This window comes from Pantherophis guttatus, chromosome 2 (genome assembly GCF_059756535.1).
Source record: "Pantherophis guttatus breed Tessera chromosome 2, ASM5975653v1, whole genome shotgun sequence".
NCBI lineage: Eukaryota > Metazoa > Chordata > Lepidosauria > Squamata > Colubridae > Pantherophis > Pantherophis guttatus.
This window is the reverse complement of record NC_142064.1, coordinates 288,803,804-288,831,398: the sequence shown is the minus strand read 5'-3', so window position 1 is coordinate 288,831,398 and position 27,595 is coordinate 288,803,804. Positions and strand designations below refer to the sequence as shown.

The 27,595-nt window shown below is 44.9% G+C and overlaps 1 protein-coding gene across 6 annotated transcripts; it reads right to left on the bottom strand.

Annotated features, from left to right (window-relative positions):
- Positions 1–818: 818 nt before the first annotated feature.
- Positions 819–27,595, bottom strand: LOC117659393 (uncharacterized). 6 transcript variants are annotated; one of them, XM_060687646.2, is made up of 7 exons: positions 27,181–27,594; positions 26,366–26,968; positions 26,001–26,109; positions 25,832–25,899; positions 24,012–24,141; positions 20,651–22,857; positions 7,485–8,874 (listed from the first exon to the last, which is right to left on the bottom strand). In XM_060687646.2, exons 2-7 carry the CDS (start codon positions 26,783–26,785, stop codon positions 7,504–7,506), a joined length of 4,305 nt encoding a protein of 1,434 aa, XP_060543629.2. In that variant the 5' UTR covers positions 26,786–26,968; positions 27,181–27,594; the 3' UTR covers positions 7,485–7,503. The 6 variants fall into 6 exon arrangements, with proteins under 6 accessions (XP_060543625.2, XP_060543629.2, XP_087740923.1 ...); XM_060687642.2 differs by lacking the exons at positions 20,651–22,857; positions 24,012–24,141; positions 25,832–25,899; ... (1 more) ...; positions 26,366–26,968; positions 27,181–27,594 and adding exons at positions 14,004–14,133; positions 15,919–15,986; positions 16,100–16,214; positions 16,472–17,072; positions 17,457–17,592 and having other exon boundaries at positions 819–9,260; XM_087884797.1 differs by lacking the exon at positions 7,485–8,874 and having other exon boundaries at positions 20,262–22,857; positions 27,374–27,595.

Sequence of the window (27,595 nt, the reverse complement as noted above, 5' to 3'; positions counted from 1 at the left end):
TTATGGGAGTGACAGGGCACTCCCATGTAACTCCTCTCCTACGCAAGCTACATTGGCTCCCGGTGGACTTCCGGGTGCGCTTCAAGGTGCTGGTGATCACCTTTAAAGCGCTCCATGGCTTAGGGCCGGGGTATCTACGGGACCGCCTCCTGCCACCAATTGCCTCCCACCGGCCAGTTCGCTCCCACAGAGAGGGCCTCCTCAGGGTGCCGTTGGCCAGGCAATGTCGGCTGGCGACCCCCAGGGGGAGAGCCTTCTCTGTGGTAGCACCCACCCTCTGGAACAATCTACCCCCAGAGATACGAGTGATCCCAGACCTCCGGACTTTTCGTCGGGCTCTCAAAACCTATTTTTTTCAGTTAGCCGGGCTGTCCTGATTTTATGATTGGTTTTAATAATTTTGATATGGCTTTTAATTGGAATGTTTTAAATTAATGGGCCAAATTTATTTAATTATTTTAAATTTATTTTAACTTTTGTATATAAAATGTTTTATTTTTTGGCTGTTCACCGCCCTGAGTCCGAAAGGAGAAGGGCGGTATAGAAATTTGAATAAAGAATAAAGAAAGAAAGAAAGAAAGAAAGAAAGAAAGAAAGAAAGAAAGAAAGAAAGAAAGAAAGAAAGAAAGAAAGAATAAGAATCCTAGAGTCACAAATGGAATGGAGCCTGCCAATCACATTTGTACACGAATTTGTTAAGTGGATCCTGTTAAATGAATCAGCCCCAATACCTATTCCCCCCCCAATGCATTAGTAAAGTGCCTTCTGTCAGAGTTCCAAGTAACACCCCCAACACAATCAACACTCCGAGGCAGGCATCTTCCTCAAAGTACAAATTTATTAGAGATCATTTTGGCACATCTGGGGAAAACCCGAATCTGAAAGCCCCGCGTTTTCCCCACCCCAAAGTAAAAATCAAAGTTCCTTCCCCGCCAAGCACATATTGGCACCCATGGCCCAATCCGGTCACTGTCCCAACTTCAGTTAACTTCCAGAAATGCCTCCCCAGGTGCTGCCAAGATGTCCTTGACTCCCAAGGAAAAGAATGTTCTGATTACACACCCCACACTATCTCTACTTCCTCCTTCCCGTTCCCAAAGCTTGCCCAGCCACCGCTATGATAGCCCTGAAGACTCCCATTAAAGATGGCTCCAGGGATGACAGGCTGCCCCCACTCAGCAGATGAGGACATCCTGAAACGAGATAAGTGATAGGAGTTAATAATGCTGTTCCTAACCACCTCTCCCCCCCCCCTCACAGGGTCTCCTTTGGCTTGCTAGGGAATTTCTCATGGAATTGTTTTACTAACCTATATGACCCCATCCCATTGGGTTCACAACCCCTAGTGATCGCAGAAAAGGAAGTACAAGACCTATTTCACAGACAAAAGCCAGGAAAAGCTCCAGGCCCAGACAAGATAACTCCTTCTTGCTAAAAGTCTGTGCTGACCAATTGGCCCCCATCTTCACCCGAATCTTCAATAAATCGCTAGACATGTGCTATATTCCTTCTTGCTTCAAACTCTCTACTATCATCCCAGTGCCGAAGAAGCCCACCATCAAGGAACTGAATGACTACAGACCAATTGCTCTAACATCTGTAGCCATGAAAACCTTTGAAAGGCTAGTGCTGTCCCACTTGAAAACCATCACGGATCCGCTATTAGACCCCTTGCAATTTGCATACTGAGCAAATAGATCAACAGATGATGCTGTTAATATGGCTCTGCACTACATCCTAGAACAACTTGAATCTCCAAAGACCTACACAAGGGTCCTCTTTGTAGACTAGTTCAGCATTCAAACCATCATTCCTGACTCTCTTCTAACCAGGGTGGATTTGATTTAAATCAAGTCGGTTTAAATCACGATTTAAATCATGACATAAATCACTAGTAAAAGGGCTTGATTTAAATCAACTTGATTTAAATCATAATTTTTAAAGAACAACTGTCATCTCTGTCCCGCAGCGGCTCCTCCTCTGACCTGCTGTTGATTCGCCGACAGTCCCAATATTACAGAATATACAGCCTCATGCTACATAACTAAGCTCCATTTCATGCTGAATAAACTAAATTATTAATGTATCTTAAATAGAAGAGTATCTTTAGATAGATTTTTACTTCAAAAGCATTTTATTAAAATTTAAATTTGATAATCAAAAAAATCTGATTTAAATAAAAAATTTTAAAAAATCATTGATTTTTATCCATCCTGCTTCTAACTAAGCTAAACCAGCTAGAGGTACCTGAACACACCTGTAAGTGGATCATAAGCTTCCTAACGAACAGGAAGCAGCAATCAAGCTAAAAAGAATCACATCAGATACCTGTACAATTATAGCACAGCCCCCCCCCCCCGAGGCTGTGAGCGCTCCCCACTTCTCTTCTCTCTATATACCAATGACTGCATCCCTAATGATCCATCTGTTAAACTACTGAAGTTTGCAGATGACACAACAGTGATCAGTCTCATTCAAGACAATGATGACTCCGCATACAGACGGGGGGGGGTTGAACAACTAGCCTTGTGGTGCGACCAGAACAATCTGGAACTGAACACACTCAAAACTGTAGAAATGGTGGTAGACTTTAGGAGAAACCCTTCCATACTTCCACCTCTTACAATACTAGACAACACAGTATCAACAGAAGAGACCTTCAAATTTCTAGGTTCTATCATATCTCAAGACCTAAAATGGACACCTAACATCAAAAAAGCACACCAAAGAATGTTCTTTCTGCGCCAACTCAGGAAGCTCAAACTACCCAAGGGGTTGCTGATACAGTTCTACCGAGGAATTATTGATTCTGTCATCTGCACTTCTATGGTTTGGCTTGATTCTGCAATCCAACAAGACACACAGACTTCAGAGGATAATTAGCACTGCAGAAAAAACAATTGCTACCAACCTGCCTTCCATTGAGGACCTGCATGAGTCAAAAAGAGGGCTGTGAAAGTATTTACAGACCCCTCGCATCCTGGACATAAACTGTTTCAACTCCTAACGTCAAAACGATGCTATAAAGCACTGCACACCAGAACAACTAGACACAAGAAGTTTTTTCCCAAACACCATCACTGCTAAACAAATAATTCCCTCAACAGTCAAACTACTTACTAAGTCTGCACTACTATTAATCTTCTCATCATTCCCATCACCCATCTCCTTCCACTTATGACTGTAGCTTTGTTGCTTGTATACTTACGATTTATATTGACTGTTTCCTAATGATTTGATTGCTTATTTGTACCCTATGATATTCTTAAGTTTGTACCTTATGATGCTTGATGAATGTATCTTTTCTTTTATGTACACTGAGAGCTTATGCACCAAGACAAATTCCTTGTGTGTCCAATCACACTTGGCCAATAAAAAAAATTCTATTCTATTCTATGCTTTTACATCCCAGCTCTTCACTTACGTAGCCTCAAAGGATATCCCTTCCAGTGGACTAAATATTGCAAGCAACCCCAGTGTAACCTTAAGCCCAATATTTTCTTAACCTTATAATGGGTCTCATCCTGTACCATAACCAGTTAAGGAGCTCCCCTGTTCCTCAGTGTTAGCTGTGAGTTAACTACCGGCTTTTACAAGCTGCAATGGAAAACTGTATGCACTTTCCCTAGCAGGTGTGGGAGACTAAGTTGTACTGTCACTGAGTTACTTTCTTTCACTATTGAGAATGGCCCTAGAAACTTAGGCCCCCGTTTCTTGCTAGGCAATTTTAGCTTAATGTATTTTGTTGATAGGTATACATGATCTCCCACCCGGAAGGGGGGATGGAAGGATCAGTGCTTATCTGCTTGTGTTTTGCCACCTCAGCCAGGGCTCACTTTATATTCTCCCAACCCAGCCTTAACAATTCCATTCACTCTGCCAGGGTCATGGATGATGGCAGCTCTTGAGGCAGCCTGGGCATGGGGACAAAGTCCATACCCCTAGCCGTTTGGAAGGGGAATCAGTCGGTGCTACTGTGCACTGTGTTATTGTAAGCCACCTCCAGGAAAGGCAGCAAGTCCGCCCAGTTGTTTTGTTGATAGTCCACATAGCATCTCAGATACTGCTCCACCATGGCATTTGCGTGTTCCACGGCTCCGTTAGTACTCAGATGAAACGCCGAGTTAAGCCCTTGAGTCAATCCTATGGAGTTTAGGAACTCCCTTCTAGAACTGGGGCGCCCAATATGCTTCGAGGAAGTTGATGGGACGTTAATAGTCAAAGCCCGAGCCACTGTAGTCACTGAGCTTGTGAGAGTGGAGATGGGACCCCAGTGGAAACCTATACACTTCGTGGTAGCCCCAAAGATGAAAGAGTTGGTCATCCTAGGCCTTGCTTGGCTGGACAAATGGGGTCCAGCCATAACGTGGGAAGATGGCTACTGGAAGCTAAAAATAGGCATCTGTCCACTATCACTGTTCCCTCAAGGCAAAGCTCAACCACTTCAGCCCCCAATCAGGCCTGGTTGGGGAGAGAGGGTAGCAGCCGCTGCGGATGGCCCACCTGGCTTCCCCCAGGTGCCCAAAGAGTACAGGTTCCTGGCAGATGCATTCAGCGAGCACAATATCTTCCCCCTTTCCCCCCTCCCCGCTCCACCCACTGAGCAATAGAATTTGTGCCAAGAGCTAAGTGCCAAAAATCAAGACGTATTCCATGATCCCTAGAGAGATGGACAAATTGAGGAAGTACATCAACACCAATTTGCCAAGGGGTTTCATTCAGCCCGCCAAATCTAAAGTGGCGGCCCCAGTGCAGTAATTTCCTCCTCCCCCATCAAAAAAAAGGATGGGGGGAGGAAATTAGAGTCTGTGTGAATTCCCATGGAATTAACGCCATGTGCGTGGAGAATACCTACCCTCTCCCCCTAATAAAAGACATGCTAAGTCACCTATCAAAGGGCAAAGTGTTCAGAAAACTAGACCTGTCTTCTGGACAGTGGGGAGACTAATTAGGCACCTAGTACACCCAATGTCTATGACAGCTTCTATGTTCCCCTGGGCCCATTCTGGGTACCACTGTTCGGAACTTTATGGCAAAGGGGCAGATGGCTTCATTTACCATCGGATCCTCTTCACTGGCCTTGCTGCTCTTTCTGGTGGTGCCTGGAGAGGGTTTCAGAGCTGGAGCTTCTTTCCCTTTTGAAGGTGGGGGAGGAACCTCAACAGCTTGCCGAGCGAGTTTTCGCTAAGATTATTTCCTGATCCGATTGGTATTGAGCCCTATAACAGTAGAGATGGGACCAGATCCAGTTCAGAAAGTACACCAGCTTCCCTGGGGTTCCATCGAAAGTAGCTCTGAACTGAAAGCAGCTCTGAAATTTCTGACATGGCTTCATCATGGAGTTGGGTGGCCCAGTCTGCTGCATTCCCCTTCAAGTTTGTTGTTATGGCCCAGACCATGGTTTAGACGCTGAGGTAGTCTGCACCATGATCGTCTACGTGGGTCCACCCCTGCTTGTTTGGGTCCCTTCGAAGGTGGCCTTCATTGATGGAAGGGCAGATTGGGGAGGGGGAGCAGGCTGCGGCAATGCCCAAGATGAAGTCCATTGCCCCAGGACCCAGCTGGCCCCAGGGTAATATGCCCATGGTGGGGGTCCTTGCTAGGTGGTGTGGGTGGCCAGGTGGGTCACTAACTGATGAAAGGGCAGTGGGCTTTGCTGTGGATCCAGGCAAGACTGCCGACAGCACTGGGGGAGGGCTAGCCAACTGAGTCACTGCAACTGAAACTGGTGGGAATGTCAAAGTAGGCCAGTTCAGGATCACTCTGGGTGCTTCAGATCTGCATGGTTATCCTATGCTCTCAATGCTCATCTGTTTCAACCTCTCTAGCAGGTTCTCAATCAACTGGCTGGGAAAAGCCATCTAGTATCTCCGTTTCCGAGATTCATCTAGCTCGGGTGTCGGCAGCCTGCAGTTCCAGAGCTGCATGCGGCTCTTTTGTCCCTCTGCTGTGGCTGTCAGGTGATCCCACCACTGGCTGGCTCTGCCCCTCACCCTCCCCTCCCAGTCACTCCTCTCCTGGCCTGAGAAGGTAAGGTCGACGGCAGGGGATGGAGACTCGCTCCATATTCCAGAGCAGGAGCAAAGCACCCCTGCACTTGCCTTATCTCTTGCTGGATCTCGCAGGCGCTTCTTCCGGCCTTTGTTGGTACTGTGCACACCAAAAAGGGCTGGGAGAAGCACCCGCAAAACCCAGCAAGAAATGAGGTGCTAGAGAATCAGAATCAGAGAGAAGGAAGGAAGGAAGGAAGGAAGGAAGGAAGGAAGGAAGGAAGGACGGAAGGAGAAAGAAGGAGGGAGGGAGGAGAGAAAGAGAGAGAGTGCAGGATCAAATTCTGGGATGCAAAGGAGTCTTTGATGATGGAACACCGAGGCATGGATTTCCTCTGCCTTCTGTGTTCCCACCCCATGCTGAAGCAAACCAAATGGGCAGGAGTCTCCCTCCCTGCTAAGTGGCTCCACCGAGCCCGCTCGCACATCCCTCCTGCCTCCATCCCACCTGCTGCGGTGCCCATCTCCACCTGGATGGCTAAGCCAGACAGCGCGAAGCCTGCCTTCCCTCCTGGAGCAGGTGGGGGGTGCCCACCTGCCAGCTTCTGCCCAATTGTCCTCACTGTAAGGAAATTCCAGGTTGCTTCTCTCCATTATTAGTTTCCATCGTTTCGTGTCTTGCCCTCTGGTGCTTTGGAAAAAAAATTGATCCCCTCCTCTTTTGTGGCAGCCTCTCAAATACTGGAATATTGCTATCATGTCACTCCTAATCCTTCTTTTCTCTAGACTAGCCAAACCAAAATCCAAGGTCCCACTCACAGCTACTGTTTTTGAGCCAGGTTTTGACCATTTGCTGACTTTATAAACTGCTGTTGTGGCTCCGTTCCCTGAGCCTGGATTATCAGCAGGAGAGGACTCCGAGAGTGAAGGAGAGGAGTTGGCAAGGCCTCCCTCTCCAGGACCTTCCTCTCTGGCAATGCCTCCAGAGGACACCGAAGGCCAAAAGATAGGCCCGGGGCCAAGCACGTCCACGCAGCCACAGGCGGACAGTAATGAGGAAGATGAGTCTTGGCTGGACCCTCGACAGCGTCGCAGAGATAAGCGCGCGCAGCAGAGAAAGAGGCGTTTCAGGGATTAGGCTGAGTCACTGGACCACATCCCACAGGGTATAAAAGGGGGTGTGGTGGCCGTTCAAGCTCTATGACGAGCAAAAACTGGAAATAACTCATCCTCTCTGTGTTGCTGGAACTTTGCCTGACTTATCGGACTGAATTCGGACTAATCTCTTTGTTATTGTGATTTTGTTTTGGTGTTCCGAACAAAGGGGAAACTCCTTCCTTGTAAGTAAAGATTATTGGCAGCCAGCCATTGGGTTGCTGCCAACTTTGTCATCGAAGAATCTTTCGTGTGTTGGCTTATTAACTCTTGGCCGTCTGTGGGGGTGCGTGTGTGAGGCGGGGACAGAACAACTGCTCAGAGAATGCTGTACAGCAGTTTGGAGTGGTATATAAGTTTAAGTGGAATGGCTACTGCTATATAGTTTCTCCCGAGCATGGATCCTTTTATGACAAGTAAGGCTATGATTCCGAGCAAAGCTCTTTCCACATTCCATGCATTTATATGGCTTCTCTCCTGTGTGGATTTTGTTATGGGAAGTAAGATCATAGCTCCGAGCATATGCCTTTCCACAATTCATGCATTTATATGGTTTCTCCCCTGTGTGGATCTTTTTGTGGATACTAAGCCTACTACTCAAAACAAAGGTCTTTCCACACTCCATGCATTTATATGGTTTGTCTTCTGTGTGGAGCTTTCTGTGGATAGTAAGAACACTTCTACGAGTAAAAGTCTTTCCACACTGTGTGCATTTATACGGCTTCTCCCCTGTGTGGATCATTTTATGGGAAATAAGATGACCTCTTTGAGCAAAGGACTTTCCACACTCCATGCATTTAAATGGTTTATCTGCTGTGTGGATCATTGTATGGGAAGCAAGATAACTGCGTTGAGCAAAGGTCTTTCCACACTCCATGCATTTATATGGTTTCTCTCCTGTGTGGAGCCTTTTGTGGATAGTAAGTCCACTGCTATGAGTAAAGGTTTTCCCACACTCCATGCATTGATACGGCTTTTCTCCTGTGTGGATCTTTTTGTGGATAGTAAGTGTACTGTTCAGAGCAAAAGCCTTTCCACACTCCATACATTTATATGGTTTCTCTCCTGTGTGGAGCCTTTTGTGGATAGCAAGTGAATTGCTATGAGTAAAGGTTTTCCCACACTCCATGCATTTATATGGTTTCTCTCCTGTGTGGATCATCTTATGGGAAGCAAGATATCTATGTTGAGCAAAGGTCTTTCCACACTCCATGCACTTATATGGTCTCTCTCCTGTGTGGAGCCTTTTGTGGATAGTAAGTCCACTGCTATGAGTAAAGGTTTTCCCACACTCCATGCATTTATATGGTTTCTCTCCTGAGTGGACCCTTTTGTGGGAAATAAGATGACATCTTTGAGCAAAAGTCTTTCCACACTCCATGCATTTAAATGGCTTTTCCCCCGTGTGGATCTTTTTGTGGATAGTAAGTCTACTGTTCAGAGCAAAGGTCTTTCCACATTCCATGCATTTATATGGTTTCTCTCCTGTGTGGATCATTTTGTGGCTTCTAAGTCCAATGCTCTGAGCAAAGGTCTTTCCACACTCCATGCATTTATAGGGTTTCTCTCCTGAGTGGATCCTTTTATGGGAAATAAGATTACTACATCTTCTGAACCTGTTGCCACACTCTCTGCATTTGTATGGCTTCTCCCCAGTATGAATTCTTTCATGGGAAGTAAGTTGCCCATTTGTTCTAAAACATTTTCCACATTCCAAACATTTGTAAGGCTTCTCTTTTGTGTCAATCACTTTTTGAGATGTAAGGAAGTTATTTCCAAGAGAAAGAAAGAATGTTCCATTGTAATTTTGTCCGTTGTGTCTTCTTATAGCATCTTCTGCTTTGTTTTGGCTTAAATAGTGTTCATTTACATGTAATTTAGCTTTGATTAGCTTCATACTTTCCCCAATATAGTTTTCCCTTATTTTCTCTTGTTGGGCAAGAAAGTCTTGCATCAAAGCATCAGTGGAAGATGAGCTTTCCTGATACCAATTATTTGACTGGTTCCACTCATGGTTTTCTAATTCCATTTGAAATCCAAACTTCTCCATTCCATCTTTAGCATCGATCACTTGGAACGGTTCCCAGGAATCCTGATTCTCCTGCCCATTATTACCTTCAAAGCAAAAGAGAAATAAAAATGATAAGGTTAGAGAAAAAGATCAAACAGTAGAAAGTCAAGTGAATTTCCTTCTGAATTTTTCTGAAATTCCATTAGGTTGTATGTTTGCATGCTTACAGTGGTGTGACATAGACACGATGATTTCTATATTCATGAGTCATGAAAGCTTTGAAAATATCTAGAAAACATCTCTTTCCTTACAATAATCTATTTATATGCAAATCTCACTCAAAGTCAGTTTTGAGTTAAGGAATAATCAGGGAAAACCTCCAAGGAGGAATTAGGGGAAAACTTAAAATTTATTGGGGTGGGTTAATTAGAATCGAATCAAATCAAATCAAATCGAATAAAATAGAATTCTTTATTGGCCAAGTGTGATTGGACACACAAGGAATTTGTCTTGGTGCATATGCTCTTGATGTACAAAAAATTACAGCAGGGACCTGTGAGAAACGAAACAATTTTGAAACAAGCTCCTTCTTCCCCGGTGTACCTTGGAGCAGCTGCTCCATGATGTGTGTCTGACAGGTGGTGAGATTTTGAAGCTAAATCCTTGCTTGAAGCCTCCCATTGGCTTGTAAATGCTCTTCATGCTGAGACTGGAAAGGATGGGAGGCTTCAAGAATGGTTATTTTGCTGCACCAAAGTCTCATTGGCTTGCAAGGACTTTATGGTCGGATCTGGTACAGCCTTCTGTTCATAAGAGAATGGAGGCCTAAACTACTTTAGTGCGAGATCACACAAGACCAGTAGTGCAAGACCTCAGGGTACTCATCTCACGTGATCTTGCACTGCAATACTTTAGACTTGTGTTCTTTATGAATTGAGGACTGCACAAGAGAGTCCAACTTTACAGCAGGGCAAAAGTCTTTGAAAACGAAGAGGCCTTCCCTCTATTTGCAAAGCATTTAGCCTGTGGTCATAATTTTGGAACTGGGTCTTAACTACTTGGGGGATGTCTCCCTCCCAATTTGCCTCCGTCGCCCCATTTGGCCTCAGTGGCCCATGTCTCCCTCCCCACTTGCCTGTCGCCCTCATTTGTCTCCCTCCCCGTTTACTTCTGCTGCCCCCATTTGCCTCCGTTGCCCCGTTTGTTTCCACTGCCTCCATTTGCCTCCCTCCCCGTTTGCCTCCGCTGTCCCCATTTGCCTCTATTGGCCCCATTTGTCTCCCTCCCTATTTGCCTCAGTCGCCCTCATTTGTCTCCCTCCCCGTTTGCCTCCGCTGTCCCCATTTGCCTCTATTGGCCCCATTTGTCTCCCTCCCTATTTGCCTCAGTCGCCCTCATTTGTCTCCCTCCCCGTTTGCCTCCGTCGCCCCGCTTGCCACCATTGCCCCATTTGCCACTGTCGCCACATTTGTCTCCCTCCCCGTTTGCCTCCGTCATCCCCATTTGCCTCAGTTGCCGTTTGTCTCTCTCTCCACTGCCCCCATTTGTCTCACCCGTTTGTCTCCGCTGCCCCCATTTGCCTCCCTCCCCGTTTGCCTCCCTCCCCATTTGCCTCCGCTGTCCCCATTTGCCTCTATTGGCCCCATTTGTCTCCCTCCCCATTTGCCTCAGTCGCCCTCATTTGTCTCCCTCCCCGTTTGCCTCCGTCGCCCCGCTTGTCACCATTGCCCCATTTGCCACTGTCACCACATTTGTCTCCCTCCCCGTTTGCCTCAGTCACCCTCATTTGTCTCCCTCCCCGTTTGCCTCCGTCGCCCCGCTTGCCACTATTGCCCTGTTTGCCACTGTCGCCACATTTGTCTCTCTCCTCGTTTGCCTCCGTCATCCCCATTTGCCTCAGTTGCCGTTTCTCTCTCTCTCCACTGCCCCCATTTGCCTCACCCTTGTTTGTCTCCGCTGCCCCCATTTGCCTCCGTCGCCCATTTGTCTCCCTCCCTGTTTGTCACTGTTGCCTGCCTTGGCTGCTTGCCTAATTTTGGTAAGTTGCTCTGTCTCACATGTACAGGGACTGCGTGACCCCCTCTCCTACCCCTGTTGCATTGCCCATGGGAAAATCTGCTCCAAGGTTGAATAAATCCAGATTGAAATCTAACAAGCTTTCACAGGGCACATACAACAATACTGAACTGCTTCTTTCACATTTTCTGACTGTGAGACCAATCAACCCATGAAACAGCTTGCCTTCAGAATTTTTGGAAGCTTCATCACTGGAAGCTTTCAAGAAAACCAGACATCTGTTAGAAATGGTGTAGGCAGTGGTGGGATTCAGCCAGTTAACCTTATGTTCAGTTTGGGAAATCAACTGAAGCCTCACCCCTCCCCATCCCTCACAGCCACAGCTCACCTTGTGGGGGGCGGGGGAAGATCCCGTCCCGGTCCCAGCTGCAAGTAAGCTCAGCATAAAGCTGGAAGAAGGCTACAAGAAGTTCAGCTTTTCCCATCTCTCATTCTTTCCCTCCCCAATGTCACAGCCTGCTTGGATGTCTTCTCCCTCACTGCCCGTTTTGCAGCCTTTTGAGGGGATTTTTTTTTTTTTTCAGTCTCTTTTATTTTCTTTTTGAATTTTCTTTTTGATCCTCCAAATTCAGCTGCTTCCAAGCTCCCATTACCTGCCTCCAGGGAAATGGGGCAAAACGCACTGAACTGCTTAAGGCAGCTTAATTAAGTTTTTATGACCACTGCAAACATCTCAGCTTCTGTTGCTGCGACTTCTTTTCTGGCTGCCATGTGCATGCTGGCCCCTTCTCCGCTGGTGTAGGTTTGATTGGAAGCGAAGAGCGTGTGTGCGTTTGTGTGCGTGTCTTGGGTTGAATAAGCCCGATAGTAATGGCCGGTTTCTTAGCCGGTGAGAACGGCCTGACGCCGCAGCCTGCCACTGCCCTCTCTGCCCCACCAGCTGCTCCTGGTGCTGCCGGAGAAGGGGCAGCATGAGAACCGCTGTTGCCGGGGCAAGTGGGTGGCGGCAGCAGGAGCAGCAGGCCAGGGCTTCCCTCCCTCCCCCTGGAGGTCTAGGGCTATGCCAGAAGCCCGCTCAGGTGGGGAGACAGGGAAGCCCGGCCTGCCCATCCTCGCCTCCTCCTCCTCCTCCTCCTCGCAATCTGCTCCTTTCGGAAATTTGCTTTTCTTCCAACGCCAAGACTTGGATCCAGAGGACTGCAGACTGCCTCTGAGCACATGCAGAGTGGAAGACTCCACTACCCTTCAGGGCTGAATGCCGAAAAAGTCACCCCAAGGCAAGGGCTGAGTGATAGGAAGAAGCTGCTGCCAGCTCCGGACCTGGCAGCCCAGAGGCTCAGCCCAAGCTTTACAAGCCACTGAGGTAACCGCGCAGTCTCGCCAGCTCACCAGAAAGCCCACCGCGTACAGACACAGCAAGAATCGGTTGGGCCAAACAGCCCTGCCTCGGAATAATGATGTTCCAGGCCCAAAACAGAGCACAGAGGTAGCAAAGCAAATGTGTGGGGGGGGGGATGTGCAGGGGGAGCACGGAGGGGCGTGTGCGCATGCGCATGTGGTAGGGGTTTGCATTGCATTATGGGTGCTGGAACACATGGTTGCGCACGCACACACACACTTCCGGCACCGAATGAGAAAAAGGTTCGCCACTACTGTTCTATCTGGTCCAACCTCCTGTTCCAGCAGGAGATCCTTACAGAATCATAGAATAGCAGGGTTAGAAGGGATCTTGGAGGCCATCTAGTCCAACTCCCTGCTCCAGTAGGAGACTTTATATCATCTGGATTATTTTGGTGCCCCTAACAAGAGAGGAAAATTGCCAGAAAAGGGAAGTAGTTTACTAGGACAAGGCTGCCATGCAGAGGAAGGCAGAGATAGTCCTTCACTTATGACCACAATTGAACCCAAAATTTTGGTTGCTAAGCAAGAGCATTGTTAAGTGAGTTTTGCTACATTATACTCAATCCATGACATCTAACAGGCATGTGCAGGCTAGGGAAGTAAATCTGAAGGCGTGTGTAATGTTCTAATGTACACAAGTTATAGTTAAATGTGTGGCAGAAAGTGGACTCTGGGTGTTTTTCCAAACGCAGTGAGGTTGAATGTGTATAGTTTTAGAAGAGCTGTGTGTGTGTGTTTGTACATACACATACAGTATATATAGTAGATAATGTATCTTTTTGTGTGCCTATACACACAAGATACTATGTAATATGTATGTACACATATGGCACATATACATAGGATTAAATAGTGTATTTTGGATGTTCAGTAGTAGTAAATAAATAGACAGGGAAAATGTATCTCATTTAGGGTTTTGAGGCGAGGAGAGGCCAGGCAAGGCACCCTTTGACGTGAGTGACGTCAAGTTGGCCATGCCCACCCAGTCACATGACCACTCAGACAGGCCCAGCCAGTCACATGACGACCAAGCCACGCCCACAGAACCGATTGTTAAAGATTTTGAATCCCACTACTGATGGAGAATGCTTTTCCACGGCCTGAGCGTGAAAGTTCTGTCCTCACACAATTTGGGGAGGTTTCAGAGGACAAATGAAAACACATTCCTCTCACATGACCTCCAGAGGACACATAAAAGCACACCCCATTCTTCTCAGCCTCAGATAAGAAATGGAAAAATACAGATAGGAAATGGCACAGAAAGCATGTAAGCAAAATGACGTTGACTTCTTCCTTCTTTGGAGTACGAGAAGGCCAGATCCTTTCCTTCTTCCTCACAGGAGATGATATCGGATTAGTAACTTTTTTAAATAAAAAACTAATTATAATCTGTCTTTTTGAACTCTGATTGGGGACTAGAAAACGCTTACCCAGAGAGACCACGTTCCTATGGTTTTCAAGCATGACTTCCGAATGCAGCGCTTTTTGGTCAGGATCCAGCTGAGACCATTCCTCCTCAGAGAAAGACACAGCCACCTCCTCAAAGGACACAAAACCCTCCTGAACACGGGGAAAAAAAAACAGAATAGGAGGATTCGCAAGATCCATTCATCTTCATCAATGATTTAGACAAGAGGATAGAAGGGGAACTCATCGAATTTGCAGACATGACCAAATTGACAGGAATACCAACAGTCCAGAAGCTCGAGGTATAGAAGGATCGACAGATTGGGCCCCATCTAGCAAAATGAAATCAACAGTGAGAAATGTAGGGTTCTACATTTAGGAAAGAAAAACCAAATGCACAGGCACAGAATAGCTGATACCAGGCTCAACAGTAAAAAGTGCAACAGGGAACTTGGAGTCCTAGTGGACAATCACTTAAACATGAGCCAGCAGTGTAACTACAGTTGCCAAAAAACCCCCAACAGAATCATAGGCTGCATTAAGAGGGGGATAGAATCAAGATCCCACATTAGTACCACTTTATAATGCCTTGGTAAGACCACATTTGGAATATTGTATCCAGTTTTGGTTGCCAAATGTAAAAAAAGATATTGAGACTCTAGAAAGAGTGCAGAGAAGAGCAACAAAAATTATTAGTGGACTGGAGGCCAAAATATTATATGTTTTAGTCTCCAGCACCAATTCCAGCAACAGTTCATTATATAGTTGCTGGAATTGGGTATGTCTAGTTTAATGAAAAGAAGGATCAGGGGGGTGACATGATAGCACTCTTCCAAGAAGCAATTGATGGAAATTATTCAATGAGAGAACCAACCTACAACTAAACAGGAATTTCCTGACAGTGAGAACAATTAATCAGTGGAATGACTTGCCTCCAGAAATTGTGGGTGTTCCAACATTGGAAATGTTTATGAAGAAATCTGAAATGTTATAAAGCTTCCTGTCTGAGCAGGGGGTTGGACAGAAGACCTCCAAGATCCCTACCAATTCTGATATTCTGGTCTATTGTTCCCAAATTCCCAAAGGAAAAATATGCACTAACTTAAATGGCTGTGCGACACACAAGTCCTATTTTTAGGTGAGAAAATGGACAATTCTCGAAATTTCTTCGACTGAAGAAATATTTGGGGAAGTGTCATCCAACTTCTTTACTGATTCTGCAAAACCTTCAGTGCCTTTCAGTAAAGTAGTCCCACTTCTGGATCAACTGATCTATCACTCTGTCTATCATTGATTGATCTAGTAGTCTGAGCCATTGGCTGAATGGAAGAAAACGAAGAAGAAAAAATTCCCCACGAAAGTCATTTCTGTCTTTCGAAGCGGGAATCTTTGATCTCCTAAACAAGGCTCAAATCAAAGGATTGGAAATTATCTTGTAGCCTAAAGTACCATGATTACATGTTCAACATGGCCACTCCCTTTGGAATTTAATACTCTGCTTTATTTTTTAATATGATTTTCTTATTTTTGAACTAGAGGTTATAAATAAGGCTTTTCAAAAATGGTAATGTGGCAATGTATTTATTTATTTTTCATTAGCCTTGCATAATTCCAAGTCAATGAGTTATAAAAAGAATGGGTCTCTAGCAGTTCTTGCCACTGTGATACGTTTATTACTAATTCTTGAAGGACTTGTTAAAAAATTACTTCTTGTAAACTCATAGTTGGAAGAGTACCTAGCAGAACAAGATAACCAGAGCTGGCTGGTTATGCTGGCTGATAGCAACTTGCATCTGCTATTGTGATGTCCACGTTGTGGAAGAACACAAAAATAACCCAGGCCAAACAAGGGGGGAAAATAGAAGGAGAAAGCCCTCTGCACACCTGCTTCACTTCCTGAAGGGAGAATACAAATCTAATAACTTTTCCCTTTCTTACTTGATTTGGAGGTTCAATCGCTGTTTGATCTCCGTCATAAAAACTAGAAAACTTCATTCTTTGTTTCTCTGTAAAGATAAAACAATTTCAAGATGCATAATTAACAAAATAGAAGGAGGTATTCTATAGAAAAGAGGGAACACAGGTAAGATAGATGGGTAATCAGAAGATCTCCAATTACCTCCTGAAGTGTTCCAACTTGGATCTTCCCAAGGGATCCTCCTAAAAAATAGCTCCTGAGGGGGATTTGATGGATTCTTCTTTCCATCAAGATCTCTGATCTCCACAGTGAAGCACTTCCAATAGGAGGAAGGAAAAATGAAGCAAAATTAATGTACATCACATGACATATAGTGGATTCTTATATTCAAAATGCAACCTCAAAGCCCCCAATATCCATCAGTGATGTTGAGTGAGAAAACAATGGAACAATATCCTACAAGAATTGGTGGGACATCATCACATAATATGAATGTCAGAGAAGTTTGGGAAGGAGGGGTGAAGCATTCAAACACATTCTTTATTCCCTTCTGGGCTCCCTAAAATGTCTCACCTGCAATTCGACCTGCTCCTTCTGCTCCTCCACCTGGCTCAGGAGGAAGCCTTCAGCCAGGGCCACTGCCTGGGAGCTGGTCTCTGCTCCACACTCCTGCACCCAGCTCCCCATCTCTGGGGGCAGAAGGAACAGGAGTTGCTCCAGAACAACTAGGTCTAGCATCTGTGCCTTTGTATGTCTTTCTGGCTTCAACCACTGATGGCAAAGGTGATGGAGTCGGCTGCAAAGTCCTCGGGGACCTTCAGCCTCCTGGTATTGCATGAAATTCCAGGGCTGAACTTCTGAAGGGAGGATGGTTTCCTCCTTCAGGATCTCCTGCCCAGTCCTTGTCCAGATCTCCCCACAGTTCCCAGGCTGAGCAGCTGAAGGGCCTTTTCCGGTTCCCTCCTTTCCAAAAGGTTGTGTCTCCATCCTTTCTCTGTCCTGCAGAGCAGCTCCAAATGGCTCCAAGGACTCTGGTGGGTCTCCAGATGCCTTTTCCTTCACGGGACCATTTCTGGTGCCGCAGGACTGATCCTTCCAAGGGATTCCGCTCTTTTTTTATTCCGGGAGAAAATTTTGGCTTGCAAAGATTTCAAACGGCTTCCAGTTTCTGTATCTGAGATGGAAAGGAAAATAAATATTAAGAATTAGAAAGTGGAATTCAGCCACTGAACAACCTTCACCCAACCTGCCAGGACTCCAAAGCGGTTCATCACAGCCCAGGGCCGGGAAGGAGGCGGCTGGAAAGGCCGCCCCGCTTCTCTCCCCCTCCGGAGACAGGGAACCTGGTGCGAATCCTGCCTCCTCGCCAGGCTTCTCTCCTCTCCTGCTGGGCATCCACAAGGCCGACCCGACCCTCCCCCACTCGGTCTCTTCCCCAGACAGGGGGCGGGGAGGGAGCCCCGATCCCAGCTTCATGGCATCCCCGCTTTTTCCGCTTCCCCCTACATGGAGAGGGTGGCTGGGGAACATGGGACCCGGGAAGAGCCCATCTCCTCACCCGGGGCATGTCCGCATCTCCCCCCGCCAGACTCTCCTGCAGCATCTCCACCTGCTGCCGAGCCCAAGGGGTTAAGGAGAGCGAGTGCGGCGTCCTAGAGCGGCAAGCGTTTGTAATGTCATTCGCAGCCACCTCTGGAAAGGCAGCTGTGACGTTCGCCCTCCAGTGGACCAATGGGGAAGCGCCTGGACTTCCCTTGTCTTTGTGGAAGTCGCCCCCTGGTGGATTTGGCGCAAACTGCCAGGTTTCTAGAAAGGGCGGGAAAGAGGAGCGCGTCTGAGGGGAAGGGAGAGGGGCAAGGATGATGGGCATGGGAGTAGGAGGAAAGGGCCCTCTCGGTGGCTCCCTGTCCGACGTGGCGACCCTGAACAAAACGAAAAAAGAAAACCAGTTCCAAAATGGAGAAAAACTTGAAATCTCTGGATAGTCCGAAAATTTTACCTCATAACGAGGCTCTTCAATTGAGAAAGGAAGAGGGAGAAATGGCATTTCATCTCTGACAGGAGATGAAGATGGTGGAAAAGGAATTTCAATGTAAACTATGATGGGGGGAAAACAATTTTACTTAGGGATTGAGTAGGAAATTTGCCTCAATGAATGTGACTAGGAAGCTTAAGACCTTTGGAGAATTTAAGGGAGGGATATATCATTAGACCATAAATGAAAAGAGAAAATGAAAATATTCAACCACATTTGGAGTCAACAATGACACACAAAGAAAAGGTAGAAGAGCAACTCCAAAAGTAATTAAAATATCTTATTTTAATGCTTTCTTTAAGGAAAATATATGATTAATTATAAGAAAATGTACATTTTATATTAGGTATATAAAAAAAACTGAAAAAACTTTTCAAAAAAAAAGACAAAGTGGTTATAGAGCAAAACAAAGAATTTAAAACGATGGGAAAGTAGTTAAAATCCCTTTTAAAAGAATGGAAGTAATCTGATTTGTATGTATCTATTTCTTTTTTTCTGCAGTGTGACACAGAAAGTTTAATAGTCTGTATTTAGAAAAACAGTTTCAACCCAGCAGGAGCTGAAATATACCACCCCCCCCAAGGCCATCCAAACACTTTAGTGTGTTAGTAATTTTTAATGCAACAAAGAGAATTTTATGCATGTTGTTAGTAATTGTTGCTTCACCCAGCACACATTCAAAGAATTGAGCAGGATTCATAATATAGAAAAACTCCTTTATCTACAAAAATATAAAAATATGATACAAGCAAACAATACCTATGCAGTTCTTGCAACATGGTAGAAAGAACAAACTCTGAACACAGAATAGCTAAACCTCACCCAGAATAAAGCCGGCTCACATGGCTCTCACAGCAAATTCTGTGTCTCAGTCAAAAAACAGTTCCCATTGGCCATCATTGCCCTTGTATAAATTCTTTATACACTGACACTCCTCCCTTTATGACTGGAATAGACATAAAACCATAATATTCTTCCCATGGTGCATTCCATCCAATGGCTTGGTCATTACATCTGCTAAATTGTCTTCTGAAGAACAGTGAAGCAAGCAAATCTGAACATCTTCAAACACTGTTACAGCTTCATTGACTAAGTTTAAATCCTTTAACAGCTGTACATACCAAGTTACTTCTGAACAAAGTTCAGATAGTTCAGAATAGAGCAATAAATTCTGCCTCCGCAGTAGAAATGGTAACAGTAGTTTGTTTTCTAGACTTCCATCCAATTAAAGCCCCTGGGTCATTCCATGTTAAGGGGTCTGGGGCTCCCAGCTCACAGATTTTGATGAAATTTGGTGTGAACATGCACACATGTTCCCAATGAACATTGGTAAAGTGTTATGTTTGCCGATGCAATACTTGTGGAGATACAGTAATTTGTATGACCCCATACCACAGTCTTCGACAGTATGACTCTGAGGTTTCAGCAACTTTGAGACATAATATCTCCAGCAATATTTTGTTGAGAGAAACAAAACTTGGTCATCTTGTACAACTTGTGCTCTATTAAACAAAATAATAAAAACATTCTCATGAGCGATCTCCAGTCAGTTTTGAGTTAAGGAATAATCAGGGGAAACCTCCAAGAAGGAATTAGGAGAAAAATTAAGTTTTATTGGGGTAGGTTAATTTGAGCAGAGACCTGAGACCTGAAACTATTTTGAAACAAGCTCCTTCCCTGGTGTACCTTGGAGCAGCTTCTCTGCGGCGTGTACTACAAAAAAATAGTAAACTTTTATGAATAGTAAGTCTACTGCTCAGAGCAAAGGTCTTTCCACACTCCATGCATTTATATGGTTTCTGTCCATTCTAGATTTTTTTCCTTGCAGAGAACAGAGACCGAAACTAGTTTAGTGCAAGATCATGTGAGACTAGTAGTGCAAGATCTCAGGCTGCTGATCTTGTGTGATCTCGCACTGCAGTATTTTAGGCCTGTTCTTTAGGAACTGAGGACTGCACAAGATACAGGGCAAAAGTCTTTGAAAACAAAGAGGCCTTCCCTTTGTTTGCAAAACATTTTGCCCTGGATCTCATGTAGGCTTTGGTTAGCAGAGAACAGAGACCTAATGTACTATAGTATGAGATCACATGAGATCAGTAGCGCGAGATCTCATGTATTTCTCACAACTTTAGCCCTCCATTTTCTGCAAATGGACCAAAGCAGGCAAAGGAACTGATAGCTGGCAACATCATCGCACATTAAGACCCAGCAGGGTGGGATGGGGGAATAGGCTCTCTGGGAAACAAGCTTGTGTCTTGCGGTTGTTGCGAACTCCAGTGTTAAGTGGGGGAAGATGGGACACAGGCAGGGAAGCCACAATCTGGAAAATGATTTTTATGCATTTGTTTTTTATTTCTTGAATTCAATACATACAGGGTGCCCTATTCAAATTATTCACAGCCTCAAATTGAAGGAGGGAAGCAGAAAGGGCTTAGACCTCTCCAATCTCTTCTGATGAACACTACAGGTGACCAGTCTCTTGTGCCCCCGAAAAAACTCTGAATGAAAAAAGAAAAAAGAAAACCAGTTCCAAAATGGAGGAAAAACTGAGTTCGATCTGACCGGCTCATGGTTCATTCAATCTTTTAATGTTTCTCAGGTCAGTAAAAGGAGGACCCAGATTTCTGGGGACAATATCCTGATTTTGTAAACTGCTCAAAGGCTGCTATAAAGCTTTGTGGAGTGGTATGTGAGTCTGAAGTGGAATTGCTATATACTTTCTCCCGTGTGTGGATCCTTTTATGAGAAGATAGATTACCATTCTGAGCAAAGGTCTTTCCACACTCCATGCATTTAAATGGCTTTTCCCCTGTGTGGATCATTTTGTGGATAGTAAGTCTACTGCTCAGAGCAAAGGTCTTTCCACATTCCATACATTTATATGGTTTCTCTCCAGTATGAATCTTTTTGTGGCTTCTAAGCACACTGCTATGAGTAAATGTTTTCCCACACTCCATGCATTTATATGGTTTCTCTCCTGTGTGGATCTTTTTGTGGATAGTAAGTTCATTGCTACGAGTAAAGGTTTTCCCACACTGCATGCATTTATATGGTTTCTCTCCCATGTGTCTCTTTTCATGGATAGTAAGTTCATAGCTACGAGTAAACTTTTTACCACACTGCATGCATTGATATGGTTTCTCCCCTGTGTGGATAATCTTATGGGAAATAAGATGACCCCGTTGAACAAAGGTCTTTCCACACACCATGCATTTATATGGTTTCTCTCCTGTGTGGATCATCTTATGGGAAATAAGATGACCTTTTTTAGTAAATGCTTTCCCACACTCCATGCATTTAAATGGTTTCCCCCCTGTGTGGATCTTTTTGTGGTTTCTAAGTCCATTGCTATGAGCAAAGGTTTTCCCACACTCCATGCATTTAAATGATTTTTCATCGGTGTGGATCTTTTTGTGGTTAGTAAGACTACTGTTGTAAACAAAGGTCTTTCCACACTCCATGCATTTATATGGTTTCTCTCCTGTATGGATTGTTTTGTGGTTTCTAAGTCCATTGCTTTGAGTAAAGGCTTTCCCACACTCCATGCATTTAAATGGTTTTTCCCCTGTGTGGGTCTTTTTGTGGATAGTAAGTTCATTGCTACGAGTAAAGGTTTTCCCGCACTGCATGCATTTATATGGTTTCTCTCCCGTGTGTCTCTTTTTGTGGATAGTTAGTTCATAGCTACGAATAAAGGTTTTCCCGCACTGCATGCATTTATATGGTTTCTCTCCCGTGTGTCTCTTTTTGTGGATAGTAAGTTCATAGCTACGAGTAAAGGTTTTCCCGCACTGCATGCATGTATATGGTTTCTCTCCCGTGTGTTTCTTTTTGTGGATAGTAAGTTCATAGCTACGAGTAAAGGTTTTCCCACACTCCATACATTTACAGGGCTTCTCTCCTGTGTGGATAATATTATGGCAAATAAGATTATCTCTTTGAGCAAAGGTCTTTCCGCACTCCATGCATTTAAATGGCTTTTCTCCTGTGTGGATCTTTTCGTGGTTTCTAAGATCACTGCTACGAGCAAAAGTCTTTCCACAACTCATGCATTCATATGGTTTCTCTCCTGTGTGGATCACCTGATGGGAAATAAGATTACCTCTGTGAGCAAAGGTCTTTCCACAATCCATGCATTTAAATGGCTTTTCCCCTGTGTGGATCATCATATGGGAAATAAGATGACCACTTTGAGTAAACGTTTTCCCGCACTCCATACATTTAAATGGCTTTTCACCTGTGTGGATCTTTTTGTGCACAGCAAGTCTATTACTCAGAGCAAAGGTCTTCCCACACTCCATGCATTTATATGGTTTCTCTCCTGTGTGGATCATTTTGTGGTTTCTAAGTCCATTGCTATGAATAAAGGTTTTCCCACACTCCATGCATTTATAGGGTTTCTCTCCTGCTGCCTGGAGAGACTGGGTTGCATGGGCTACAGGTGCTTCTGAACACTGTTTCCCCCCAGTGTGAATCCTTTCATGGGACGTAAGTTGCCCACTTGTTCTAAAATGTTTTCCAGATTCCAAACGTTTATAAGGATCCTTTTTTGTGTGAATCACTTTTTGAGTTGTAAGGAACTTATTTCCAAGACAAAGAATGAATATCTCGTTGTAATTTTGTCCGTTGTGTCTTATAGCATCTTCTCCTTTGTTTTGCGTTAAATGGTGTTTGTTTACATGTAATTTATCTTTGATTAGCTTCACACTTTCCCCAATATATTTTTTCCTTATTTTCTCTTGTTGGACAAGAAAGTCTTGCATAGGAGCATCAGTGGAAGATGAGCTTTCCTGATTCCAATTATTTGACTGGTTTCTCTCATTGGTTTCTAATTCCATTCGAATTCCAAAGTTCTCCGTTCCATCCTTAGCATTGATCACTTGGAACAGTTCATAGGAATCTAGATTCTCCTGCCTCTTATTGCCTTCAAAAGAAAAGAGAAATGAAAATGGTAACAAAGTTAGAGAAAAAGATCAAACTGTAGAAAGCCAACAAATTTTCTTCTGAATTTTTCCAAAATTCTATTCGGTTGTATGTTTGCATGCTTACAACGGTGTGATATAGACATGATGATTTCTATATTCATGAATCATGAAAGCTTTGAAAATATCTAGAAAATCTCTCTTTTTTTTTTTTTACAATTATCTATATGTATGCAAATGTCACTCAAAGCCAGTTTTGAGTTAACAAATATTCAGGGGAAACATCCAAGGACCTTGAAGCAGCTTCCTTGTGGCATGTGTCTGATGGGCCTGACCCCCCACTCAGCCCATTCCTCGATTCTAGTGATGAGACTTTGGGGCAAAATCCTTTGCTTGAAGCCTCCCATTGGCTTGTAAACGCTCTTCGCACAGAGATTGAAAAGTTTGGAAGGCTTCAAGAAAGGCTATTTCACTGCCCCAAAGTCTCATCAGCTTGCAAGGGCTCTTTGGCCAGATCTGGTACAGGTCTCAGTTAGCAGAGAACGTACTTTAGTGTGAGATCATATGAGATCAGTAGCATGAGATTTCATGCTACTGAACTCACGTGATCTCTCACTACTGTAGCCTATATTTTCTGCAAATGTACCAAAGCAGGCAAAGGAACCAATGGCTCGTAACATCGTCGCAGGGTAAGTCTCAGCAGGGTGGGGTGGGGGAGTACGTAGGGCGAATGTTGCAGTGCCTCAGCCGTCATTCATAAGTATGGACGGCTGTAGTGCTGCAACATTTGTAATTCGGCACTGGCTCTCAAGTTTTTGGAGGGGGCAGATCATAACTTCAAATGGTCTCTAAGTGAACTGTGGTAACTTGGGCATTACCTATACCCTAGGATGCCTTCGTTCTTGAATTAGATTGGGAGAATGCTCTTCCATAGCCTGAACTTGAAAGTTCTGTTCTCACACAATTTTGGGAGATTTCAGAACATAAATGACAACACATTCCCCTTACATGAGGAGGTTCCAGATGACACATAAAAGCACACCTCATTCTTTTCACCCTCCCAGGAGACGATATCTGATTAGTGATTTTTTAATAAAAAAAACTAACTATAATCTGTCTTCTTAAACTCTCTGATTGGGGACTAGAAAACTCTTACCCAGAGAGACCACGTTCTTATGATTTTCAAGCATTACTTCTGAATGCAGGGCTTTTTGGTCAGGATCCAGCTGAGACCATTCCTCCTCAGAGAAATACACAGCCACCTCCTCGAAGGACACAAGAGTCTCCTGAACATGGAAAAAAGAACAGAACAGGAGGATTTGCAAGATCTGATCATCTTCATCAATCATTTAGACAAGAGGATAGAAGGGGAACTCATCCAATTTGCACACAAGACCAAATTGGCAGGAATAACAACACTCCAGAAGAAAAGCTCCAGATATAGATGTTGTTCGACTGATCAACAGGATCGACAGATTGGGCCCCATCTAACAAAATGGGAATCAACTATGAGAAATGCAAGGTTCTTTATTTAGGAAAGTAAAAGTAAATGCACAGGCATAGAATAGGTGATACCTGACTGAACAGTAGAAAATACAACTGGGATCTTGGAGTCCTAGTGGACAATCACTTAAACATGAGTCAGCAGTATGCTACAGTTGCCAAAAAACCTCCAACCCTATCATAGGCTGCATTAAGAGAGACAGAATCAAGATTGCATGAAGTGTTAGCCTTGGTAAGATCACACTTGGAATATTGCATCCAGTTTTGGTTGCGAGATGGAGTACAGAGAAGAGCAACCAAAATGATTAGGGTCCTTGAGGCTAAAACATATTAAGAACGGTTGCTGGAATCGGGTATGTCTAGTTTAATGAAAATAAGGACTAGAAATGACATAATAGCAGTGTTCCAATATCTCAGGGGCTGCCAGAAAGAGGAAGCCAACCTATTCTCCAAAAGACCTGAAGGCAGGACAAGAAGCAATGTATGGAAACTATTCAAGGAGAGAACTAATCTACAACTGAAAGAGAAATTTCCTGACAGTGAAAACAATTAATTAGTGGAGTGACTTGCTTCCAGAAGTTGTGGATGCTTCAACTCAGGAGGAGTTTGAGAAGAAATTGGACACCCATTTATCTGAAATGTTACAGGGCTTCCTATCTGAGCAGGAGGTTGGACTAGAAGGCCTCCAAGATCCCTACCAATCTGTTATTCTGCTCCATTGTTCCCAAATTTCCAAAGCAATTATATGCACAAACTTAAATGGCAGTGTTTCACACTATCATTTATTGATCTAGTAGTTTGAGCCGCTGGCTGAATGGGAGAAAACAAAAGAAAATTCTTGCGAAGGTCTTTTGCGAAGGCCATTGCAAAGCGGGAATGTTTCATCTCCTAATCCAGGATCAAATCAGAGGATTGGAAATTATTTTATAGCCCAAAGTATCGTGATTACATGCTCTATGTGGCCATTCCCTTTGGATATTAAAATTCTGCTTTATTTTTTAATATGGTAATGTGACAATTTGAGTATTTAGTTATTTTTCATTAGCCTTGCAGAATTCCAAGTCAAAGAATTAGAAAAAGAATGGTTCTCTAGCAGTTACCACCACTGTGATATGTTTATTCCTATTTCTTGAAGGACTTGTTAAAAATTACTTCTTGTAAAAACATAGTTGGAGGAGTACCTAGCAAAAGAAGATAACCAGAAGCAGCTATATGGTCTTTAAAAAAACATTTCCTAAACAGAAACTGAGAGTAGAAATGACAAACCATTGTGTCCCAGTAATGGTCTATAGAAGAAGTTATGCTGGCTGATAGCAACTTGAACCTGCTATTATGGTGTCCATGTCGCAGAAGAACACAAAAATAATCCAGTCCAAACAAGGGAGGGAAATAGAAGAAGAGAGCACTCTGCACACCCGCTTCACTTCCTGAAGGAAAGGAGAATACAAATCTAATAATATTTCCCTTTCTTACTTGATTTGGAGATTCAATCACAGTTTGAGCTCCATCGTAAAAACCAGAAAACTTCATGCTTTGTTTCTCTGTAAGGAATAAATAATTTCAAAATGCATATTTAACAAAATAAGAGAAAAAAGGTAAGACAGATGGGATCTCTCTGGGAAATCGGAGGAGCTTGGATTACCTCCTGAGGTGTCCTGACTTGGGTCTTCCCAAGGGATCCTCCTAGAAAATACCTTCTGATTTAATGGATTCTTATTTCGCTCAGGATCTCTGATCTTCACAGTGCAGCACTTCAAATAGGAGGAAGGAAAAAAGAAGCAGAATCAATGTACATCACATGAAATAAATATGAATATGGATTCCTATTCGGAACACAACCTCAAATTCCCCAATAGTGAGGCTGAGTGAGAAAAACATGGAACAATGTCCTACAAGAATTGGTGGGACATCACAACATATTATGAATCTCAGAGACGTTTGGGAGAGAGGGGTGAAGTATTCAAAAACATTCTTTTATTCCCTTTTGGGCTCCCTAAAGTGTTTCACCTGCAACTCGACCTGCTCCTTCTGCTCCTCCGCCTGGCTCAGGAGGAAGCCTTCAGCCAGAGCCACCGCCTGGGAGCTGGTCTCTGCTCCACACTCCCGCACCCAGCCCTCCATCTCTGGAGGCAGAAGGGCCAGGAACTGCTCCAGAACAACCAGGTCCAGCATCTGGGCTTTGGTGTGTTTTTCTGGTCTCAGCCATTGCCTACAAAAGCCATGGAGTTGGCTGCAAAATATTCGGGGACCCTCAGCCTCCTGGTACTGGGGGCTCCTGAAGTTCCAGGGCTGAACTTGTGAAGGGAGGATGGTTTCCTCCTCCAGGATCTTCTGCCCAGTCCTTGTCCAGAGCTTCCCCCCCTTCTCAGGCTGAGCAGCTGAAGGGCCTTTTCCGGCTCCCTCCTTTCCAAAAGGTTGTGTCTCCATCCTTTCTCTGTCCTGCAGAGCAACTCCAAATAGGTCCAAGGACTCTGGTGGATCTCCAGATGCCTTTTCCTTCACGGGACCATTTCTGGTGCTGCAGGACTGATCCTCGATTATTCAGCTCTTTTTTCCCCCAAGAGAAAATTATGGCTTGCAAAGATTTCAAATGGCTTCGAGCTTCTGTATCTGAGATGGGAAGAAAACCAAACTTAGAAAGTGGAATTCAGCCACTGAGCAACCTTCACCCAACCTTCCAGGAGTCCCAAGCGGCTCATCCCAACGCAGGGCTAAGGTCCCCCAGAGCAGGGCTGGGAAGGAGGCAGCTGGAGAGGCCACCCCACTTCTCTCCCCCTCTGGAGACAGGATGGGGCCCTCGGGGAGCCTGGTGCGAATCCTACCTCCTCCTCGCCCGGCTTCTCTCCTTTCCTGGTGGGCCTCCGCAAGGCTGACTCTCCCCTCCCCACATTCAGGCTCTTCACATGTAGAGGACGGCTGGGGAGCATGGGAGCCGCGGTGGAAGCCGGAGGAGGGCCGGGCGTGGGTCTCTCCCTCCTCCGCCTCCCTTTGCCCGGGAAGAGCCCCCCAACTCACCCGGTGCACGTCTGGATCTCCTCCCCCCCCCCAGACTCTCCCGCAGCCTCTGGCGGAGTCCCAGGGGTTAAGGAGAGGGAGCGCAAGGTCCTAGACAGGCAAGTGTTCGTGAGGTCACTCCCGTCGCCGTCCCCTCTGGAAAGGCAGCTGTGACGTTCGTCCTCCAGGGGACTAATGTGGAACCGCCTGACGTTAACTTCTCCTAGCCGAGGGCGCCCCCTG